Source organism: Bidens hawaiensis, unplaced genomic scaffold (genome assembly GCF_021521415.1).
Source record: "Bidens hawaiensis isolate Kalapana, Puna unplaced genomic scaffold, B.hawaiensis_p1.1 tig00033154_1, whole genome shotgun sequence".
NCBI classification, from domain to species: domain Eukaryota; kingdom Viridiplantae; phylum Streptophyta; class Magnoliopsida; order Asterales; family Asteraceae; genus Bidens; species Bidens hawaiensis.
This window is the reverse complement of record NW_027495672.1, coordinates 29,040-39,360: the sequence shown is the minus strand read 5'-3', so window position 1 is coordinate 39,360 and position 10,321 is coordinate 29,040. Positions and strand designations below refer to the sequence as shown.

Below are 10,321 nucleotides of genomic sequence, written 5' to 3'. Positions count from 1 at the left end.
TTTGGAAAGCTCACACTCTCTCAATAGGAGGAAGAGTTGTACTTATTAAAGTTGTGCTTGAACGTTTCCATTGTACTACTTATCGTTGTTTAAGGTTTTGAGTAAGGTGGAGGAGAATCTCGAAAGGATTATTAAGAGATTTTTGTGGGGAGGGTCGAATGATTCACGAAAAATCTATTGGGTTTCTTGAGAAAGGGTGGCGATTCCTAAAGAAAAGGGTGGTTTAGGTATCTCAAAGATAAAAGATATTAATAATGCTTTGTTAACGAAATGGGGGGGGGGGGGGGGAGGTATAAAACAAGAGAGATGGGGATATCGAAAAGGGTTATTGACTCCATTCATAACCAAATCAAAGACCGGGAAGTGGTTCCGGTTAATACTGGTAGCTCAGAAGTTTGGGCCAATTTAGCTAAAACTATACATAAACTGAAGTGGAAAGCTAATAATTGGTTGATTTGATAAAAGGGAAAGTAGGTGATGGGCATAGGATGTGTTTTTAGACTGATAATTGGGTGGGCAATACGAGTTAAAAAGAAGCCTTTCCGAATTTGTTCAAACTGGAAAATATTAACAATGTAAAGTCAAAAGATATATTTTAGAGAATATGAGGTAGATTTGGCTGGAGCTGGAATTGGAAAAAAATGCCAATATCTGATCACGAATTGGCACGAATTGGCAGAATGGGAGAATTGTATTAGATTGATGAGTATTGTGGTCTGGTTGGATGGTCCGGACAAGTAGAGGTGGCTTGGTGAAATAGATGGGGAGTTCTCGGTTAGTTCGGTAAAAAGGTTGATCATGAAAATAAAAATATCGGAAATAATTATATTATGAAGTGGGGTAAGTGGGTTCCGGCGAAGGGTAATATTCACGTATGGAGGGCGGAAATGGATAGACTTCTGACCCGAGGAGATCTTGAACGGAGGAACATTCGGGTTTCGGATAGTGCATATGCTTTGTGCGAAGGTGGGGGGAGACGGTGGATCATATCATGACGGGTTGTGGGATAGCGGGGGTGGTTTGGGAGCATATTAGCCGTTGGTATAAAGTTCCTCCTATTTTCGGCTTTTCGGTTAGAGATTTGTTAGAGCTACACAAGACCACCAAGCTTGGAGTAGTGGGAAAAGAGGCGTTTCATGGAATAATTATTATAGCTTGTTGGAGATTATGGAAAGCGAGAAATGAAAAGGTGTTTGATGGTAAGGAGGTTAATTTGGAAGAGATTATTGGAGATATTAAAGCTCTTGGTTTTCTTTGGTTCAAGTCTAAACATAAATCGTTAGGTTGGTTGAATTGGTGTAAGTTTGTGGTTATGTAATTTTTGTTTTGGGTGGTTGTCCTCCGTCTTGTGGAGGCAGCTAGCGGTGTTGTGTTGTTTGTTCGTTGGTTGTTTATAAAAATTTATAGTTAAAGAAAAAACAGCACAAATCAAAGTAAGATTACACTTAACTAATAGGAAAGTGACTACACCAAAATAGTACTAACACAACAAATGACATGAAGAAATGAATAATATGAAAGCAAAAGGACAGAAATGTTTTATGTTGTGAGATTCACATCAAAAGAAAAGAAAAATCAATACACATTATGAATATTATACTTCACGTCAAATAAGAAAGTCAATTAATGATCGTTTTTTATTTATTCTTGTTGGCAAGTGAAACATGATATCATGTTTATTACGATTTAAAATATTCGCATGTGCTTTGGTACATAGCCTCCAATAATAGATGTGTTATAACACTAAAAAAGATAACCTAATTATGTTTAATAGCGTTTGGAACCACCTTCAATACCCGGGTGAGTTTTTATAAGATGGGATGTTAGCAATCTCATTGAGTCAAGTTTCAAACCTGATACCTTAAAAATTGTAAGCCTTAACCATAATCTAAATGTCATGCTCAAAAGGTCAACTGCATAGAAAACTTAATTAGTGAAAAGATGTGTCAATGAAAGAATCGTGTCAAGATACTTAAAATGACTCAATATTGATTTTTTATGGTGAAAAAATTCACTCACAAACCTGTAGACTTGATTCCTTAGAAAAATCTTTTACCTGGAGAAATCATTCTGTTATGTGCTTTCAAATGTCCCAAACTGATAATACAACACCGAATGGACCAACGAACTGAAAATGCATCAATATGTGGAAGGTTGCACTAAATACTCGCCTTTTTCCGTATTAATGCTGCAATAAGAACATGACAAGGAGCTAACAATTATTCTCCTTTTTCGAAGGGCTTCAAGAGTCGGTAATCTACCCATTTCTATCGTCCAGCCGAAACATTAACCTTAAAGAAAGACACATGTTCCATTCAAAACTGAATACGCACTTTGGGGTTGGTTGATGTGTAGATTTTGTTTTTTCTCTAGGCTAAATATACTATTAAACACGCCTACCAATCCAACTTTCTTGGGTTTAAATGGTAAGTTTGTATCATCTTTCTCCATAAGCTTCTATCATTCCGTTCGAAAGGCCACCATCATTTCTCAAGCAAGCTCTTATTCATATCTTGTAAAGAACCAAGGCCTAAACCTCCCGAAATGTGTTGGAGCAACAACTCGGTCCCAATATGCTGAATGTATTTTATCTTTATCTTCATTCTCCGATTTAGAGACGTGCGGCGTGGAGTGGATAGAGAGGAGTGAAGCCATGGCATGGACGGTGGCGGGGTGAATAGAGAGGATGACGAACTGATGAAGTGATGATGGAGCGGCGTTGATTGTGATGGTGTGGCCTTGGATGCAGAGGAGCGGCTTGTATGTTAACCCCTGCATTTTTATCTTGTGGTACACTAAATATAATTAAATAAAATATTATTTAATATTCCAATATCAATATTTAAGATACTAACTAGTTAAATACTTTGTACAAATATAACTATACGTGTATATATTAATATATAATAATTATATAAATCAAACTAAAAATATTCGAGCTGAACCCGAACTGAGCGGACCCTTACTCGTTGCTTGGCTCGTTTACAAAACGAACCGAGCAGAGCGGCTAGTTTACATTTGAGCGAGCGGCGAGCGATTTGGATGGCCCTAGTTGGTTCATTTAGCGTCCCCACCTTCAAACACAAATAACTTAAATTGTGAAATAAATATAAATAAAAATTAAAATAGTGTGTTATTATCATTGAATTGAATATTATTAAAAAGAAAAAGTTTAGAGAATAATAAAAAAGTATAAGGAACGGAGGTGTTTAGGACACGTGCACCGTCCACGTCATCGGTGATACGAAGATGATATTTGATTCATAAAAGTGAACGGTTTGCATAGTGATCTTTACCAAAATTATCATTTGTGATCCTTAGGGTTTGTTCGTAATCGTAACAGCATTAATCAATCAATCAATCAATCAAGAGTGGCTTCAGCCAAGGCAAAGGAGATCGTTTCAACCAATCCCGTCGTCGTCTTCAGGTACACCATTTCTTTGATTTCTTTCTAGTATATGTTGTTTATTATTATTATTATTATTATTATTATTATTATTATTATTATTATTATATGTTTATGACAGCAAATCGTATTGTCCGTACTGTGTGAGCGTTAAGAAACTGCTGACGGAGGCTGGATCTTCCTTCAAAGCTATCGAGCTTGATCTTGAAAGTCAGTCATCCTCTATAATATTATAATATAGATGATTATTAGGATTTCTCATATATGTTAATGTCTTCATAATGCAATCAAAGAGGTTAACGAGCCGACCCTTGGCTCTCTTTTTTTTCAACCTTATATTTATTACGAGTAATCAATTTATATACGCATTTATTTGTTTTTTTTATGTATTTTGAGAAAACGAGCCTAAGCTCTGAAATCTTGATCAAACTGAGGGAATTTGTGAACCGCAGTTTTGTTTTTCATTATCTTTCATTACAAGAAAGAAAACTAGTTATAGTGAAGAAGACAACTAACTAACAAACTAACTAGCTCTGTTAAATAGATATCAACAAATAAACTGTAACAAACATGCTGATGTGGCTCGGCTGACGTGGCTTATCGAAATTATACATTCCAATAGCCCCCCTCAAGTTGGAGGTATCGAAAGCCCCAACTTGGAAATTAAAAATGAATGCTTGGAAACAGGTAAACTCTTTGTAAACACATCTGCTTGTTGTTCACCAGTACGAACATGAATTAGATCGATTAAGCCTTCTTGTAATTTTTCCCGAACAAAGTGACAGTCCAGCTCAATGTGTTTCATTCGTTCATGGTAAACCGGGTTTTTGGCAATGTATATAGCAGCTTGGCTGTCACACTTCAAAGGAATAGGAACAACTGATGGAAGAGACAATTCATGAAGAAGACGAGTATACCATGCAAGTTCAGCAGTTACACGACACATTGAACGGTATTTAGATTCAGCAAAACTCAATGAAACAGTGGGCTGTTTTTTAGATTTCCATGAAATTGGACTTCCTCTGAGAAGAATAAAATACCCACTAACAGATCGTCTAGTATTGGGGCAAGATGCCCAATCAGAATCACAGAAAGCTTCTATCTTTAAGTCACTATTATTGTTAAAAAACAAACCATGAGAAAGCGTTCCTTTAACGTAGCTAAGCGTGTGAAGAGCAGCCTCCCAATGTGGAGTACGAGGGTCTTGCATGAACTGACTTAGAAACTGAACAGCGAAAGCCAAGTCTGGTCGAGTATGTGTCAAATAATTCAGTTTGCCTACTAAATGTCTGTACTCCAAGGGATCAGAATGCAACGATCCAATATTAGCTGCCAATTGCAAATGAGTAGGGAGAGGCGATGAAGTGCATAATGAAACAGCAAATTCTACAACCAAATCTTTTGCAAACTTACGTTGAGTCATAATGATGCCATTCGGTTCTTTTAAAACTTCAATGCCTAGAAAGTAATTAAGAGAACCCAAATCTTTGATTTTAAAAGTAGTATCAAGAAATGACTTTAAAGATAGCATTTCTTCTGAATTATTACCTGTCAACAGTATGTCATCAACATACACTGCAACATGAACAATAGAAGAACCCATGGTTTTGGAAAATAACGAATAGTCGTTTGAAGATCTAACATATCCTTTAGATCTTAAAGCATCTGAGAGCTTGGCATAACACTGTCGTGAAGCTTGCTTTAAGCCAAATAGGGATTTTTGAAGTTTTAAAACTTGATTGGGGCTATCTAGAGTCATACCAGGAGGAGGAGACATATAGATTTCTTCATCTAGATCACCGTGAAGAAAAGCATTATTCACGTCTAGTTGAAATAAATCCCATTTCATTTTGGCTGCAATTGCAATTAAACTCCGAATAGTAGTCATTTTAACCACGGGGGAGAAGGTTTCAGTATAGTCAATACCTTCTTTTTGAGTATCACCTCGTACAACCAAACGAGCTTTGCATCTTTCCACAGACTCGTCTGCATTATACTTAACTTTGTAAACCCATTTACATTTAATAGGTTTATTTCCCTTAGGAAGATCAACAAGAAGCCATGTGTGATTATGTTCTAAAGCTTCAAATTCTTTGTTCATAGCATCTTTCCAAGCTGGATGCAAGGCTGCTTCTTTATATGAGGAAGGTTCCCGGACATTATCCAAATTATGTAAGAGATGCTGGTTGGAGTTGGACAGTTCATTTGTTTTAGCAGATTGTACAGCAGAAAAGGCAGTAACAGTATGAACACAAGAATGACAATCTGATGAAGCAATGTTACAAAGATAATCACTAAGATAGGCCGGTGGATTATGTGTTCTAGAGGAACGACGAGTAAGAATAGGAATAGTAGAGGATGATGATGACTGGTCTATTGACTGATCAGAATGAGGTGAATCAAGAGAAGCAATTAAATGCTGAAAATCATAATCAACTTCTGGAAACAAAGATTTAGGATCTAGTTGTGTGGTGGATGGAAATATATGTTCAAGAAATATTACATCTCTTGAGACAAAAACAGTTTTGGTGTTTAAGTTGTAAAGTTTATAAGCCTTTTTACCAAACGGATATCCAATGAAAATACATGGAGAAGCACGAGGTTGAAACTTATCTCGGCCTTGTTTAAGTGTGGATGCAAAACATAAACAACCAAAGCTTTTTAGATATGAATATGATGGAGGTTTGCCAAACAAAATCTCAAATGGTGTTTTACTACTAAGAAGTTTAGTAGGAAATAAATTGATGAGATATGTTGCAGTTAGAACACATTCCCCCCAAAATTTCATAGGAAGTTTAGATTGAAATAGTAGAGCCCGTGAAGTCTCTAAAAGATGCTTATGCTTACGTTCGACTACACCATTTTGTTGTGGTGTTCCCACAAAACTAGTTTGATGTATGATACCATGTTTGATAAAATACTCAGCCTGCTGAATACCAGAACCAAGTTCGAATGCATTATCGGAACAAATACATTTGACTGATGTATGAAAATGAGTTTTGACCATTTCAAGAAAACCTTGTAAAATTGGAAAAGCATTACTTTTGGTTGACATTAGGTGAGTCCATGTTACTCTACTAAAATCATCTACAATGGTTAGAAAGTAATTATACCCATTGTATGTGGATGTTTTGTAGGGTCCCCAAACATCAATGTGGATTAAATCAAAAATTGATGAAGTTTCCCTATGACTCTTGGGAAAAGGCAAACGATGTTGCCTTGCTTGAGGACAAATTTTACAACATTCAATATCTGGAATATGAGTATTAGAAAACACATCCAAACATTTTAGTTTGTATAAGGGTAAATGTCTAAGACGATTGTGCCATGTAAAACCACTAATGAAAACATTACAATGGGAATTTGAACTTGAAACAACATTATTCAAACTAGATTTATTTTGAACAGATTGTTGAAGAATGTAAAGTCCTTGAATCAGGTTACCAAGAACCAGTAGCCTCTTCAGTGAAGGGGCCTGCAAGACACAAGATGTGTTAGAAAAATAAACCAACCCATTTGTATCATTGCAGAGTTTGGGAACAGATAGAAGATTATGTTTGAACTGAGGAACTAAAAGAACATTAGGAATTGAAAAATTAGAGGTAATATGAACTGTTCCAACTTTAGTTGAGATGATTCATTGGCCATTTGGAAGAGAAATATAAAATGGTTTACTAAGATTTTGAACATTTGTGAGTAGCGATTCATCAAAACACATGTGATCAGTAGCACCCGTGTCTATGATCCATGTTGTGTGTTTCAGTTTATCACTTTTAAAAGATGAATTGCAAGCCATAATACCTGCAAATGTGGCTGAATTGACAGAAGCATCATGTGCAGTTTGAGAAGCAGTATTGGTGTGAACTTGAGAATTGGTTAGCAATTGAAGAAGACCATTATATTGTTCTTGAGTCAGACCAGAAGTAAGATGTTCATCACAAGAAGAATTTGCTGCAAACTTCTTTGTCTTAGTGAATTTGAAATCTTTTGGGAAACCAATTAACCTATAACATTTTTCTATAAGATGTCCACTGCGTTTGCAGTTAGTGCATACAAGTCTTTTGACATCAGATTTGTTGTTTTGATTTCCACGTCCCGGATTGTATGCATTCATTGATGCTGCTTCCATATTAAATTGTCCTTCAGCATGAATCTCTTTCTGCTTCTCATTTTGAAGAAGGAATAAGCTTGACTAATTGAGGGAAGAGGAGTCATCATCAAAATAGTGCCTCTAAGCGTGTCATATGAAGGATTTAATCCCATGAGAAACTATACAAGACGTTGTTGCTCCTCTCTTTTTGCTATCAGGACTGAATTACCACATGTACATGGAGGGATTCCAGATAGTGCATTCAGTTCATCCCAATTACTTTTGACTTTTGTGAAATAAGTAGCAATATCACTATTGCCTCGGGAAATTTGACACAAATTTTTCTGTAATTGGTACAATTTTGCACCATTTGCCTGATTATATCTATCATCAAGTTCAATCCATAATTGATGAGTAGTTTCATCATCATCATCATCATCATCATCATCATCATCATCATCGTACTCAGTATATCCCACCAATAGCAAAGCTATGGTAGGATCTGAGGAGGGTAAGATGTAGACAGTCTTACCTCTACCCCATAGGGATAGAGAGGCTGCTTCCGGTGAGACCCCCGGCTCGATAGTAGTTTTGCATCAAGTCTTCGGACATAAGACACATAACACTCAACCACCGGGACACCGACCGATTGGTGCATGTACCCTTGTCTTTTGGCTATCAACGCCACCACAATGATGCCTGATTAACCTTCCGCCACTTTTAACGTTATTTTCACGAGATTAGTAAAATAACGTCAATATTAGTGCAATTTCACTTTTGCCCACCCGAGGGTTCACACATATATACATTATATGCGTGCACCGCAAGCAGGGCTTATTGATGAGCAGTTTGAGTATACAAAACACTTTCAAAGATATCTTTTGATAATGTGTTCAAGATCCAAGAGATTACCATATCATTGCAACGTTGTCACAATTGTTGCTGAGTAGGAATGCTAGGGCTCGAACATCACCAGTAACAAATCCGAGCTTGTTCTTTGCAGAAAGAGCGATAGACATAGCTCTCTTCCAAGCATTAAATCCCGTTCCATCAAAAGATTTTGACACGAGCAACATACCAGGATGATCAGAAGCATGAAGATAAAGAGGATTAGAGGAATCTATTGAACTGGTAAAAGTACTTGACGCCATTAAATTGAAGAAACAATTGAAGATTTGAAGAAAATTAGGGCAAAATTGAAGAATTAGGGCAAAATTGAAAAGGTACAGAAGAATTAGGGCAAAAGTAACTAAAGGAAATCAAATGATCGAAGGTTGATGAATTGATTGTAACAGCGGAAACGAATGATTGAAATGATCGATTGAAGGAAACTGAAACGAAATTGAACGATTGAGTAAAAAGAATCAAGATCAAAACAAAGATCAGAAGCCCCTGAGCTCTGATACCATGAAATCTTGATCAAACTGAGAGAATTTGTGAACAACAGTTTTGTTTTTCATTATCGTTCATTACAAGAAAGAAAACTAGTTATAGAGAAGAAGACAACTAACTAACTACTAACAAACTAACTAGCTCTGTTAAATAGATATCAACAAATAAACTGTAACAAACATGCTGATGTGGCTCGGCTGACGTGGCTTATCGAAATCATACATTCCAACAAGCTCTGCTTGAGCTTGTGTAGTACCTTAAACAAGCCAAAGCTCGGCTATGCAGTGTGAAACTTAAAAATACACAAAGGCTCATCGAGCTACAAGGCTTGACCAGGGGCTCAATTACCAAACAAGCTTTATTCGAAGCTTGGGCGCGCCTCAGGCTCGAAAAGGCTCGGCTTGTTTGCACCCCTGAATTTGTGACGCTGCTATACTTCGGTGTTTGCAATGAATTCTTAATAACATTTGAGCTTAATTCTTTTGAGACCTTGACGAACTTTAATGAATCATGAGTCCTAACATAATGTTTTTCCTTCATTATGGTTTATCTTCTTTACTGGAAAATGTCTAAATTTGGTCTGTATCTATGTCTAAAGGTGATGGAAGTGAGCTGCAAGCAGCGTTACACGAGTGGACCGGTCAACGAACTGTACCAAATGTGTTTATTGGTGGCAAGCACATTGGTGGCTGTGACAGTAAGGGTTATTATATTAGGCTTCATGTTTTACACATTTTTTTCTCCTGTGATTAATAGAATGTAATATTTTCACAACATTTTTATATGTAGGTACCACTGCTATGCACCAATCAGGGAAGCTGATTCCCGCATTGACTGAAGCTAAAGCAATTGCTACCAAGTCTTAGGAGAACTGTTCTCATGTTATCTTAATAAGTGGTATTGTGAACTTTCTGAACTTATGTTTATGAGCATTGTTTGCTGAACTTATGGTTTGAGCTTGATGACTAAGACACTAGACTCCAGCGTAGCCTACTGAACTGAAGGTGTCAACTCGTGAACTGTTCTCATCTTATCTTAGTAAATGGTATTATGCACTTTATGAACTTGTGTTTATGAGCCTGTGCTTGGATTGTTTTGCGAGAGCTCGAATTTTGCTCGTACTAAGCTTTAGCTCTGCTAATTAGTTTTAGTAAAAGTAAGGGTAAAATAGTGATTACATATATTAACGTTAGTAAAACAAATTAAAATGGGTAAATTGTACACATATTTTAATTAAGGATGAGGAAATATACAATTGAATTGTTGGGCCGGGTAAATATGCAATTTAGGAGGTTGGGAGGGGATATATGTCATTGTCCCCTATTTTTTTTATCTATATAAAGTTTTTAGTTTTAAGTTATATCAAATGATACGAAATTAAAATAAATAATTATGTTTTACGAGTATATGTAAAAACTGTCGATGATTTTGTG

The 10,321-nt window shown here is 36.4% G+C and overlaps 1 protein-coding gene across 1 annotated transcript; it reads left to right on the top strand.

The window, feature by feature from the left end:
• The first annotated feature begins 991 nt into the window (after positions 1–991).
• LOC143584533 (uncharacterized) lies at positions 992–9,948 on the top strand. The gene is made up of 5 exons (XM_077066565.1): positions 992–1,298; positions 3,316–3,427; positions 3,528–3,616; positions 9,487–9,585; positions 9,678–9,948. The coding sequence occupies exons 1-5, from the start codon at positions 992–994 to the stop codon at positions 9,752–9,754; spliced, it is 684 nt and encodes a 227-aa protein (XP_076922680.1). The 3' UTR covers positions 9,755–9,948.
• Positions 9,949–10,321: the final 373 nt, after the last annotated feature.

Coding starts and splice junctions, on each gene's coding strand:
- LOC143584533 (XM_077066565.1), top strand. CDS start 992: ATGACGGGTTGTGGGATAGCGGGGGTGGTTTGGGAGCATATTAGCCGT. Junction 1,299..3,315: donor GTTAGGTTGGTTGAATTGGT/GTAAGTTTGTGG, acceptor ATCATTTGTGAT/CCTTAGGGTTTGTTCGTAAT. Junction 3,617..9,486: donor TATCGAGCTTGATCTTGAAA/GTCAGTCATCCT, acceptor CTATGTCTAAAG/GTGATGGAAGTGAGCTGCAA.